General features: G+C 44.1%; 1 protein-coding gene across 1 annotated transcript in view; it reads left to right on the forward strand.

Annotated features, from left to right (window-relative positions):
• The window catches only part of ZNF106 (zinc finger protein 106), a 134,230-nt gene that overhangs the window by 48,408 nt on the left and 71,387 nt on the right, over nucleotides 1–14,435 (forward strand). Inside the window, exons 5-6 of the mRNA XM_069731816.1 lie at nucleotides 8,313–10,385; nucleotides 12,967–13,546. Of these exons, the coding sequence (XP_069587917.1) occupies nucleotides 8,313–10,385; nucleotides 12,967–13,546 (2,653 nt within the window). The remainder of the gene's footprint in view (nucleotides 1–8,312; nucleotides 10,386–12,966; nucleotides 13,547–14,435) is intronic.

A 14,435-nucleotide genomic window follows, 5' to 3' on the forward strand; every position in this document is an offset into this window, starting at 1 on the left:
AATATGTATATATGTATGTACGTCGCGCTGTGAGTGGGGGCTAAATTCCGCGCCAATATCGCCGATTGGTCGCGGCCGGCCGCATAGTATATAGCACAGCCACGTAGTATATAGCACAGCCACGTAGTATATAACACAGCCACGTAGTATATAGCACAGCGATGTAGTATATAGCACAGCCAACGCAGTAGATAGCGCAGCCACGTAGTATATAGCAGCCACATAGTAAATAACGCAGCCCACAAAAAGAATTAAAATAAAAAATAGTTATATACTCTCCTTCCGTCGTCCATCGACGCTGTCCTGCTCCTCGCGATGCGGCCGGCAGCTTCTGTTCCCAGAGATGCAATACGAAATTACCCAGATGACTTAGCGGTCTTTGCTGGGAACGGAAGCTGCCGAGAGCATTGGGAGGAGCGGGAAAGCTGCGGAGGCGACGGAAGGTCAGAATAGCATGATTTTTATTTTTTTTTTAATTACTTGTACCATTATATCTTTTTACTATTGATGCTGCATAGCCAACATCAATAGTAAAAAAAAAAGTTGGTCCGGGATGGGGAGTAGGGAGGGGCCAATTCGCAGCTGGACTGCCAGCCGTGACTAATCAGCGACTCGGGATTTCCGTTACAGACAAACAGACGGAAGTACCCATTAGATGATTATAAAGATAGATGGATAATCTAGCTAAAGATATATTTATAGATAGATATATCTATAGATATACTAAACATCGGGCTTGGTATTATCTATCGTATCTATCTATTATCTATCATCTATCGATATATCTAGCTATCTATAGATATATCTATTGATAGATAAATTTATAAATAGATGATAGATACGATAGATAGATACATACGATAGATCTATGTATTATCTATCTATCTCATATCTATCATCATCTATCTATCGATCTATCCGTTATGTCATCTATCTGTCTGTGTGTGTAAACATTATTCTTCAATGGAGTATGTAAATGAAGAGGTTGGACAAGAAGTGACAACACACACAAATCCGCATGAAAAAACACGTCATAAAGCGCATGAAAAACGCAGGTGACCTGCCAGTGACCTCAGGTGCAGATTTGGTGCAGATTTTACCTGCGTCAAATCCTGATGCAATCCTGAACGTGGACACATACCCTTAGTATACCTAAGTTTTTTTCACACGTGCTGTCGCTTGGTTCTATTCCTCCTATTCTGTAGATTTCATGTTTCTTGTCTAAATGTAGAATCTTGTATTTTTGTGTTTATTTCTCCCTGTTAAATACAATTCTATTAGTCACTATCCATTGTTCAAGCTTATCTAGATGCTACTGAATCCATTCTCTCTTCTCTAATGTTAGCTATCCCTCCTAGCTTTGCATCGTCTGCAAATTTGATTTACCTTCAGTTCTCTTATCTAGATCATTTATAAAAATTGTTTAACAACAATGGGGCCGGGACAGCCTTATGGTACCCCACTTGAAATACTGTTCCAATTGGATGTGCAACCATTTATCACCACTCTTTGAGTACGATCACTGAACCAGTTATGAATCCACCTAGCCGTAGCCTTTTTCAATTCCATACTTTACAAATGCTTTGCTGAGGTCAAGATATACTATATCTACCGCATTTTTCTGACCCACCCAGTCAGTGATTCCATCATAGAAGGAAATTAGATTAGTCTGGCATGCCTTGTTTGCTACAACCCCATGCTAACTCTGGTTAATTACTGTGTTCTTATCCAAATACTTACATACATGGTGTTTAATAATTTGTTCGCTTCCTGCGCTAGGCTGCAAGCCAGTATCTCCGCCTCTGTTAAGGCGGCGCCGAAACATTTAGTCCCCAGCTTGTGGCCTGCGCTAGGCCGCAAGCCGATAACTGTTCCAGCAGGCGCCGAGAAATTTAGCCTAGGCCGCAACCCGGTATCTCCGACTCTGTTCCGGCAGGCGTCAAAAAATGTAACCCCCGGCTTGCGGCCACCCACACAATGACTCGTTCCGGCAGCCCCTCCCACCTTCTTGGCGCTTCTCGTTTAGGACGAGAGGCGCCTTTTGTATTCTCAGGGCCATTTTCCTGCTCCCTCTTCCGGATCTGTACACCGGAATCGCCGCCCCCTCCCTAATCTGTAGGGGACGGGTTGGAACTGGCCCACAGGATCAGAGCACAGATCTGGACACAGGATCTAGGACGCATCTGCTCAGGGTAAGGGTCCGCGGCACTATACCCTTCCCATCCGCAGTTTCCCTTTCTATAATTTCTGTAGGAAGCCTTATTAAGGGGCTCATAAAAGGGTACATGTAATTCCTGTAAGTCTGCTCAGAACTCGTCACTCTGCATAACCTGCAACCCCAAATAGGTTCAGGAGTCCCCCACTGTCACTGATCCAGTATACCTAGTCCCCCTATGTGTACTTCGTCACAGTCGCAATCGATGGCTCATCTGGCCAAAGCAATTGAATCTCTCTGTGGATCGCACGACTCCTGTGACTGAGTCAGATGGACCCCCCACCACCAGGGGGCCATCGGCTAGTAAAGGCCGCAGCATTCCAGAAACGTGCAGGCGTCTGGAAAACGGCATGTAGTACGTCTACTGAGCCATCATGTGCCTTGGTATCCGCGAGCACCGCTCCTCGCTCTTGAGTGCAGGACTTACTGAAACCGTCATCCACAATCTGTAGGTTGACGAGGACTCCTGTTCTGCCCCGGATCATGTTACCCTTCAAAGGACTATATTCTCTCATAGAACATTTGCCAGTCACCCGGACAAGGAGTGTCTAGATAAGCGATGCATTACATAAAATGCCATACCTGGGCTGATTTTCAGAGGTGATGGGTCCCTTAAAAGGCACCGATCTCCCTACACGATCAACATTCAAGCGCATGGAGTGGCGCCCCATATAGCCTTTCATGCGATGTAGGATGACATGCCTGGGCAGTTTTTAGAGGCGACGGGTCCCTTTAAAGGGCACCGATCTCCTCACAGCATCAACAGACAAGCATATGGGGTGTCACCTCCATGTATCCTCTTCTGCAGCCAGACCTAATGCCGGACAACCAGCCCTGTTCACCCAGGGGCCTGAACTCTGAGTACAGAGGTACTCATTTTGGCGTTCAAGCAGCCCCCGCTGCATCACCACTGTTTAGCTAATAATGCTTACTAGGCGGACGGTCCCGCCCCACTTCCCTGTTAAGGGGATGGTGGATCGAGAGTTCATCACTTTAACCCTACACCGTCCAAAGACAGCAGCGACAGCAAGAGATATTTATCCTGGCCTGCGCATTCTAACGCCCGGCAGTTTTCTCCAGGTAACCCCTCTACCCTTCATGGATTTGCTAAAGTAATGGGATCCTGATCGGAGACCTTAACTACTTCAATTCAGCAGAGGCAGTACAGCTGGCCAATCAAATCTCTTGAGCAGGAGATTTTGTAGTCCATGCATCTTTGGACGCTGCTAGTTGCGCGGCGCTGTCAGCAGCAAATGCCATTACATTCAGAAGGGCATTGTGACTCAGAGGATGGAAAGCGGACTCTGCGTCCAAAAAGCTGCTGACGTCACCCTCTTTTCAGAGTGGTCGGTTACATTTCCCACACAAAAGGACGGGAAAAGTTTGACCGATCCTGGAACTCAAACTTCTAACAAGTTTGTCAAGGCCTGCCGTTTTCGGATGGAGTCCATTCGGTCATTACCTCAGTGGGATAAGGTGGCGTTACTGGCATCCATTGTCATTCGGCCTGTTGATTTCCACTTTCTAGTTAAGGGACTGTCCTTCCAGTACTGGGCTGAGTCCGTCTCTATCACTTGCATTACTCTTCCTCGTCTAGGCTGGCGGACGAACTTAAACAAGTCTTCCCCATTATCAGCCCAACAGATATCCCATTGGAGGATGATCCTGGCCCTTGTCCCCTCATTCCATCCAATTTGTTATGACGATTCGGTGTAAAATGGTGGCACCTATGGAAGTATTCTGTTTCGCTCCACTCGTCTCTGCGGGTCAGTCAGGTTTCAGAAGGTGAACTCTGAGATCCTCACTCAACCAAGGGAGATCCTTTCTTCCGGTTTAATGGCTAGTAGTGACTACCGATTCCAGTCTTTTGGGCTGGGGAGCGTCACCACACTGTTTTAAAGTAATTCTGATTCACCGCACACTCTTGTAGATTATCATGCCAAAATAACCAAAATTTTATTAACACATAATCTGGAAGTGTAACAGAATACTGCAGTGGAAGCAATATATACAAAAACGTTTTGGCACCGCCGGAGCCTTTATCACACAATCGCTTATTCCAGTGCCAGATAAGAGAAGGGTACAGAGAAGAGGGATGAAGATCCCTGTGGTGTCACATAGAGACTAGTAGTCATATGTTAATGTCCATGTAGAGGTGTCGGATCACCATCAATGGCTGGTGGGGATCTGTAAGGGTAGATGTAAGTAGCGGCACTCCCGATGCTTAAATTGAAGGAATATTTATTAGCCGCTTTCCCGCCCACCTGTCAGCGCTGAGCAGTGGGTTGGAAGCCGCAAATGAATATTCCTTCACTTAAACCGCACACCCACGTGGTTTCCCCAGCATTGGATTCCTGCAGCGGCTGGGGAGATCATGTATCCAGTGGAGAAAAAGTCGTCAGGAGCACGGTGCCACAGGAGAGATCGCTGCAGTCGCATACCTGACAGCACAGCTGAGTGCTCCCATCATTATAGGACCTGTGGTGAGGTAATAAAGAGGGTGGGCTGGAGCATCACATGACAGCATAGAGCCCTCCCTCTTCATTATGTCACCACAGGTCCTGCAGACACCGCAATAGAAACCATGCAGCTTCCTCTTTCAGGTCCTGTGGTGAGGTAATAAGAGGGAGAACTCTGTGCGGTCACGTGATGCTCCAGCCCTTAATACTTTCGGTTTTCTAGCGTGGCTGGCTGGCTGCAGGACCTGCACTGATGTGAGCACAGCCTGTACAAGTAAGAATTAATGAAAAGTTTAGTAATTACAGCATATAAAAAAAGTACTCTGCCACTCCTATGGTGAACTATAACTCCCAGCATGCTACAGGATATGCAGGACATGCTGGGAGTTCTAGTTCTCCCATGGCATCTTAAAGCAGCAATCCAGTATTATTTTTCAGTTCTGGAGTGGTGCTTTAAATATAAGCCCTGAGCCCCCATTCTTATACTCACCCTCCAGCGTCTTCATATAGTACTTTACAGACACCACACTGGTCCCACAGCACTATCTTCTACCCCTAGCTTCCAACATAATAACATACTATTATATATAATAACACCACCTATGTTATCTATGTTATTAAATATTTTACCACATTTTTTGCTTCAAATATTTTTTTCCCTATTTTCCATCTAAACCCTGAGTGTCTTGGAGTCCAAAAAATACGGTATATTTATATTGCATAGATAGAAGAAAAGCCGGTAATTAAGTAGCTGCGTACAGTGTCTGTGCAGTTAACTGTATATGTAATCTATCTATATATATATATATATATATATAATTGTCTAAGGGTTTTTCCGTCTGTCTGTCTTTCTGTCTGTCTGTCTGTCCAGGAAATCCCGCGTCTCTGATTGGTCGAGGCCGCCAGGCCTCGACCAATCAGCGACGGGCACAGGGACGATGATGTCATAAAGGACGTATAAATCCCACGTTTCTGATTCAGCGACGGGCACAGTATCGACGTAGATGTCATAATGGTTGCCATGGCGACGATGATGTCATAAAGGTTGCCTCGACCAATCAGCGACGGGCACAATCTGCCGCGAATTCTGGAATCATCATTGTCCATATACTACGTGGACATGCATATTCTAGAATACCCAATGCGTTAGAATCGGGCCACAATCTAGTAATTAATAACCAGCAAAGGCTATGCAGACAGCTGTACGCTGATATTAATACCATGGGAAGGGGCCATGGATACTGCCCCCCCCCCCCCCCCCCCCCGGCTAAAAGCATCAGCTTTCAGATGCTCTAAGATGTGCCAATCCTGGCACATATCTTCTCTCTTCCCACTTGCCCTGTAGCGGTGGCAAGTGGGGTAATACGAGGAGTTAATATCAAGCCCCGAGGATAGTAATGGAGAGGCGTCAATAAGACGCCCCCATTACTAACCCCCATAGTCTCATTGTAAAAAAAACACAGCCGCCAAGAATAAAGTTCTTTAATTGAAAGAATGACACAGACTCCTCGTTCTCCTTTAATAAACCAAAAATAATAAAACAACAATATACCATACCTGTCTGTCGTTCTGTCCCATGCCATAATCCATCTCTGGGGGGAAATAGTTTTCAACCTGGACGGTGCCAAGATGCAACCGTCCAGGCTGAGAACCACTGGTGAATGAACAGCTGCGAGCGCAGCCTCTGTGACTAGCGGTGATGTCACTGAGGCTCCGCTCCCATCCGGGATGAACTGCAGTGACCTCAGTGAGATCTCCTGCTAGCACCATGAGAATTCGCACAGTGCAGAGGCGAGTTCACCAGGAGAATTTCACTGCAGTGAACTCTGCACTGTGTGACTTTCTCATGGTGCTAGCGGGGATCTCACCGAGGTCACTGCAGTTCATCCCGGCTGGGAACGGAGCCTCAGTGACGTCACTGAATCTTGGCACCATCCAGGTTGAAAACTATTTCTCCCCAGACATGGATTACGGCGAGGGACAGAACGACAGAGAGGTGAGGGATATTGTTGTTTTTATTATTTTTGGTTTATTACAGGAGATCGAGGGCTTCGGTGGAATTAGTCGAGGTCGTAAGTATGGTTTAATTGAGATTATTAAAGGAGTTCGTATCATTTTTTCAATTAAAGGACTTTGTTCTTGGTGTCTGTGTTTTCTTACAATGTGACAATGGGGTTAGTAATGGAGGGGCGTCTGTGGACGTCTCTCCCTTACTAACCTCGGGGCCTGATGTCAACCAGCAGCCCCGCCCCCCCCAACTATCACCCCACTTGCCACCACCACAGGGTAAGTGGGAAGTGCCAGGCAAAGCGCCATAATTGGCGCATCTAATAGATGTACCTTTTTGGGGCAGCTGCGGGCTGCTATTTTGAGGCTGGGGTGTCCAATATCCATGGCCCCTTACCAGCCTGAGAATACCAGTCCCCAGCTGTCTGCTTTAGCAAGGCTGGTTGTGAAAAAAAAAAAAAAAAAAAAATGTGGAGGACCCTATGCCGTTTTTTTAAATAATTTTAAAAAACAGCATGGGGACCCCTATATTCTTGATTATTGGCCTTGCTGACAGCTGAGGGTTGCTGCCCCCAGCTGTCAGTTTTGCCTGACTTGTTATCAAAAATAGAGGGGAACCCACGCAGTTTTTTTTTTTAATTTATTTACTGCACAGGAGCAGCAGATGAATACTCCCATCATCCGCTCCTACTCACTGTTAGCGGCAGCAGGTGTTGGATGATGGGAGAAGTTGTCCCATCAGCTGACACCAGTGATCGGAGGTAAACTGTATACCTCTGATCACAGCTGAGCGCTCCTGCTGTCTTTTGACAGCATGGGAACCGCGGCTCTCTGACCGACGGGGATGGATTCACCGCCGATCAGAAGCGGTGTTTGCTGCGCTGTCATGGATATGACAGCGTGTCAAACACTTTATTGCTGGGGCCCCCCCATTCAAGTAAATGAGGTTCGAGTCTGCTTTGCTGGATTTCAGGCTATATGGAGGCATCATGCAGCCTGAAATCTAAAGATAGCAAAGCCAAGTGTGAGGTTACATCCTGCTGTCCTTGACTTTTCTGCAGCAAATACACTGCAAAAAAAAGACAACCTGCGTATTTGCAATCTTCTTTCACTATCCATTCAAGTCAATCGGTGAAAAACGCTACAAAAACGCTTAAAGAAGTGACATGCTCCATGTAAAAGAAACACTGCACAGCACAAAATCCTGATGACAAAAAACAACGTTTGTGTATGAGATTTCTGAAATCTCGTAGGCTTAGCTGGTACTGTAAAAAGCAGCTGAAAATTAGCATAAAAAAAGCATTTAAAAAACGCCCAGTGTGAACATACCCTTATACAGACGACGTATTATTATGCACGATATCATTGGAATAAAAAGGCTGCTCACGTTGCTGCCAGCCCATATATTCTATAGTTTCTTTCCTTTTTTTTTCAATTTTTTGCAGTATGCATTACCCAATACAAGGAAATCTAACCCTTTAGAAAAAATTATATTACCCTTAGTCTTTGCAAAGGCAATTAAATAAGATTTTGTCCATAATGCGGAACCTTTATATCTGTGACATACGCTAATAGTGCTTTTGTTTCTTTTATCAACTACTTATTTTTCTCTTTTCCATTTGTAATATTAGGCAAGAGGAAACCCATATCTCCTCCAAAAGACCGGATGCTGAGATATATCAAAGGAGAAGAGATGACCGTCTTTCATATCAAGAGATGAGCCAACAAGAGTGGCTGCGAGATCCATCAGATCGGAGCTGGCAGTGGCCAAATGACTGCTTCAGTAATTCAAGACAGGGTTTTCTTCATCCTGCTTTAAACCACAATCCTAATAGACATCTCAGTAATCCGAGGGGGAGAGCTGGTTGGCACATAAACAATCATTCAAATCGACATTTTAACGTTGGAGGCTCTTGGCACTTAAACGCAGGGGGGGCAACCAGCTGGCACCAAAGAAACACAGATAGAAATTTCCATTGGCTTCAAGAAGACAATGGAAATTTTCCCAATCTGCATCCTAGAAACTGTGGTGGAAGCTGGCAACCTAATTCTTACAATGGTAACCAGTGGAACTTTGGTGGTAATATTGATGCGATTCCTCAAGGAAGAAACCGACCACCAAGGCACTGTGACACTGTTCAGGAAAAGGATCCGAGGTGGAACTCAAAAACTTGCGCATCCAACGCTTTCTGTAATGACCGATTTAAATGGCAAAATGTTGAAACTAAAATCAGCAACAGCACATCTTTCCAAAATTCAGGTGTAAGCCCTTCTAAAAATATAGATGTCTGTAAGAGGAACACTTCAAAAATTAAAAATAGATTGCCAAACTCTTATGTGAACCCTACGAAAATCGCAGATGACTTTACAAGTGATGAACACATAGACAACTTTTTGGGGTTTCAAATTTCAGAGAGTTTAGATTTGTCCTCCAAAAGTTCTGAGAAGAGCAATAACTCTTTAAAAGAGAAACCCCATCGATGGTCTCCATATCCTTCACAAAAAAATTCAGAGATTCAACCAGTAACTCCACAATCCATTGACAAGAATCTAGCCGATCAATCACTGGAGTCGAAAGATTTTGAGAGTGGAGTACCAAAGACAGACCAAATAACGGGAGCCAAAAATGTGCCTGATCCCAGTCCTGAACTGTCAGAAGGAAAGAAAACGGACCACGGTGAGTTTAAGACATATCGCATTCCATCACTAAAACCCCCACTACGTAACATATCTGATGTAAAAGCTTCTTCTCTGAAAAGAGATCAGAAGAACCCTTTAAAAGGTGTAAAACTGACGACTTCTACTTTATTCGGGGAGAGACAGAATCGATTAAGTGCTCTTAATTTAGAAACCATTAGGTCCAATTCTTACATATCCAAATTGCGAAGTGCATCAAAAAATATAAAGACTAATCAAGAAACCCAAGATGCAATCAAGAAAGAACCATTAGAAACTTTCAGTGAAGTACTGCGCAGGGCTAAAGAGATGCTATATAGTAGTCGGTCAATTCAGAGTCCATACGTGCCATCTATGGGTGATGACCCTAGCAATCAAAACACCGTAAAAGCCGAGGCATCTACAGGTTCCTCCCCAACTGCTATTTCCTTGAATGATGCCTTTGAAGATATGAGTGATGATGACTTGTTCTGTTGTGGGTCAAAAATAGCGACTGCTGAAAGGTCCAACTCCTTTTATGTAGCAGATGAGGAAATAAAATCTACCGAATACTCTCCTTCTAGCAGTTCTTTTGCTCCATTGGAAGATAAGTCTACTATTTCACACAATGACCTGGAGTCTCGTGACAGTGACGAGAAGAGAAATCCTCATCTTTGTCAAGACTACCAGGACAAGGACATTATGGAAACCGTTTCCGATCTTGAACTTCAAAAAGGTGCTACACATTCGGCCAACACAATTTTACCAGAATTAAGCAAGCTGGGACTTCCTGTTTCCCTACAGCGAGATCTCACAAGACACATCAGTTCGCGAAGCAAAGCCGGTTCGCAACTCCCTGAACCCAACCTCAACAGTGCACGACGCATCAGAAATGTGAGTGGTCATCGTAGAAGTGAGACTGACAAGGATTCGGGTTTTAAACCTACCCTAAGGCAAATTCTGAATGCTTCGAGAAGGAATATAAATTGGGAACAGGTAATCCAGCATGTGACCAAGAAGAGGCAGGAGCTTGGCAAAGGTTTGCCCAGGTGGGTTTAAGAAGCATGGGTATCGCCACTACAAAGCAGGACATACTGGTCATTTTATAATCCATATTCAACACTTGCAGCAAACAATAATCCTCCTTACTAATTCCCTTGGAAAGCAATAGTGTAGTACATGCCAACATTAAAGGGGGAAACCTGACATGTCCAGAAACGCTGTTTACTGAGGTTATTCTGCAAGTAAATGGCATTTAACTCCTGTGTAGCCGGCTTACAAGAGAGGCAACTACAGGGAGAAAATGAAGTTTTCGATTCTGGTCATTGGCGAGGTGCGAGTGAGCGCACTGTTGTCACTCCTCAGCACTTTGACAGCCCGCTCTGCATTGTGTGTGCTGCGTGTATGTGCAGAGTTAGCAGTCAATCAAAGTGTATGGGGACTGATTACAGTATCTTCTTCAGTAAACAAGATATATGGGGATTTACCTACAGCTTACCGCTTTTATCTGTGGATAAATAGCATATCTAGACATGTTTGATTCCATTTTAAAGTGCACAGATGACGTCGTTATGTCAAACAGTCTTTCTGCTTTATTTCAATGCTCCTTATGTATAATATCCTAATAGGAGGGTCTACATTTAAACCACCATTACCTATCTGTCTGTGCAGGGGTGGGATTTAAACTTTAAACCAGTTCCCTGTTTGTATGTGGGGAAGCACTTCACCTTTTTCGGACAACACTCATTTAACCACTCCTTTCTCATCCATAAAATAAAACTAATGGTAACCAAAATGAAGGCATTTTTTTTTTCCTGCAGGAAATGTAGCTTATGTGAGGTGCTGTCCTATGTAACACCATAGGTAACACAATTATAACGCCAGATAATGTAGTAGATGTTACTTGTATTTGCCAACTTTTGAGATTTGCCTTATTTTTCTTCTTTTTTTCAGACCTTACGTATTTATATTTCCCTTGATACCTAATAAATTAAAAGTAACAATAATGCCCTGGCATCTTTAGTTCTATGTAACACCACAGATGGCATTGTGATACTTTTTTAAGTACCGTACATATAATGTATGAGGTGTTACATAGGACTGTAGATAACATATACTACATTATCTGTTCTTTATCATCACTGTGTGGTATTGGTGGTGTTGCATAGGACTGCAGATAACTCTGGGAAAAGAGAATACAGATGTTATCATTGATAACTGCTGTCCTATGTATCACTACACATAACATCTGAGTGCAGAAAATGTAGGAGATGCTACCAGCAGTTGTGGATGGTAGCCCCATATAGTAATATATACTAGTTATACACAGGCGCTCTCTATAATGTGTGTGTAATATATAACATAATTCCAGTGACTTCACTTTCCTTTTTCTTGTCCCTCCAGTCCAGACAACAATGACCACTTCTTCCATGCACATCTCATCGCTACAGGATGGAACATATAGACCTATTTGGCTTATCCCCTACCTGTACACAAACCATATAAAGTTGTATCCACACAAAGTGTCTTCAGCTCCAATACGAAACACTCGCCTCTTACCTACTGACTTCAACACCTCTGCGCTTTGGCACAGCAATGCCACAGTGACATGTCTTCATTACTCCGCTGCGGTAAAAAGACGTCCGGATAACAAGCCAATTAGTGCTCCTAATTATGGCCAATTCATATCTCCAATGATATACAAGTCTCAGACACTCCAATACAGTTGATATAGCAATAGTACAAGAAACCTGTCCCAACACATTTTGCTCGAGGAGCGCTTATTCTTAGCCAAAACGTTACACTATTTTCAGCACTGTACGGAACGTTTAAATAAAGAAGCCAAACTATTGGACATACTGACATCATCTCCTTGCCTCTGAAAAGCTTATTGACTGCCAGAGGTACAGTGTAGTTAAATTATTTGGGTCTTGGCAGATTAAGCTATGTGCCCTACCGTGGTTTGCATGGCTCCATTTTTATAGAATGTACGGCGCTTGTTTTCTGGTGGACTTTTTAGTCATCAGTGGCGAAGACAAATCGTGACTCTTATATTTTAAAAACTACATCCAGTTTGATAGTGAAAATTTTAAAGAGGTGTCTCCTCAATTAGAGCCACCAGGGTGGTCTGCCTTTTCGTCCTGGGTCCCTTTTGCAGCAAACAGCTAACTTTGCAGTGGCCAGTCAGACATTTCCTTTTTCAGGAGATTGTATAAAGCTTGCTTTCTACCAAAAACAGTGCCAGGCTTGTCCACTGGCTCCTCCCTTGTATCATAGCTTTGTCTTTCTGGAGACATCCGCCATTCTAAGTGCGGATTCTGGGGCCAATCGGTTTGATCTCAATTTTGTATTTCTATGGCAAAGTGTGTAACTTGCCAGGGGAAGCCTGTTACAGATGGGTTACTCGGGGAAGTGTCCTATTATAAGGCAGCAATTCAGATAAGTGGCTGTCCATGTAATAGAAGGAGAGCTCAGTTTTGGCCCATAGAGAGGCGTCCTGAGCGGGGCTCCCTCTCTTCTATGATGTCAATTTGCCCTAATATAATTCTGATCTATCACAGCTTGTAAACAAGTGCTGCTGTTTTGGAAACTTTGCTGATTTTGTTTTTTTCTTCCCTCTTCCCGGTTAAGATTTGGTATAGAAATGGTAGCACAGGTTCAAAGTGAACAAGAAGGTCTTGACTTTGATGAAGAATCAGACTTCGGGTTTGAAAGCTACCATTGGGAAGGAATCACTACAAGTCCCCTGAGTTCATTACGGAAACGGAGCCTCTCTGAAAGCAGTGTTCTTGTGGAAAAGGCCTCGATTTTTGACATTTTTAACAGTCCTAGCACTGAATCACATGGGGAACCAAGCAATCCAACCCCGCAACCAGCACAAGCAGAGACTGGACAAGTGGTGTCCTCGGATTTCTCACTACCTACAAAGCAGGAAGAGGAACAAGACAATCTCATAACATCTCCTGCCGTGGACACTACAGAACTTTCTAACCCAGCGATTACCGAAACCTCACAAAGTCAAAGAAGCAATGTGGAAACCTGTGTGGCCTCAGACAGCTTGCGCATGTGTCAGAACGCTAGTGAAGATATGGTTCTCAGTGCTGCAACCTTTCTAGAAGCCATTCATGCTGATGGAGCCACTGATAGCTGCACATCCGGCACTGAGCAGTATGATGGTCATGGAGTTGGAAAGAAAAGAAGGGCCACTGGGGTAAGATGCGTGCTCTTGATCATTTAGTTCTCCAGCGCATCTGGAGGTGACTACTTTCAGTTGACAAATCTCTACCTGGGCCAGTGCATGATCGGCGGGTATCGTGCACACATCTCATTTTTAATAAATCGGCCCTTATTGTTCATGTATCCGATCATGCACGCCTCCTGGTAGGCATCTGTCAATATAACAACAGTGCTGCTCACCCATTGATGTACAGGTGAGCAATGGCAGAGAACACCTTTAATTTTGTGTAATGGCAGTTGTCGGGATTTGTAACCTTTTAATACTGCTTGATAGTCATACTAGTTGCGTGCTTGCATCGCAGCGCGAAGTGTCCGTTATGGACCCGACTGGAGACATCATTCAGAGGGAAGGTGTTCTGGAGTGCTTAGTGCGGTAGCCCAGGACACTGCACAGTAGTCAAATGCCCAAGTCACGTTGTGTCTTACTGTAAAGTATTTTTTTTAAATGACATATTTTATCTGGCGCCTTAAAGACAAATTGAGACCGATTTGGCATTTTCACACAATGAATATAACGTTCCTTTATCTAAGGCATTCAGCATCTTCATTATATGAAGTTTTCCCATTTAAAGGAATATGTCAGCAGGTTTTTGCTATCCCATATGAGCACAGTATAATGTAGGGGCGGACACTATGATTTCAGCAATGTCATTTGCTCGCTGCAGTTTTGATATAATCACTGTTTTATTTGCTGCAAACCTACCAACTCTGTAATCCCACCCACACCACCTGTTGACAGCTTTGTGTACACTGCACATAGGCAGAAAGCTGCCAATCAGTGGTGAGCGGGGTTATATAGAGCTCATAAATATGGAGTACTATATGGCAGCAGGTTTACTAGTCCCCTAGTGACAATCTCCTTA

This window comes from Ranitomeya imitator, chromosome 1, assembly GCF_032444005.1.
Source record: "Ranitomeya imitator isolate aRanImi1 chromosome 1, aRanImi1.pri, whole genome shotgun sequence".
Lineage (NCBI taxonomy): Eukaryota > Metazoa > Chordata > Amphibia > Anura > Dendrobatidae > Ranitomeya > Ranitomeya imitator.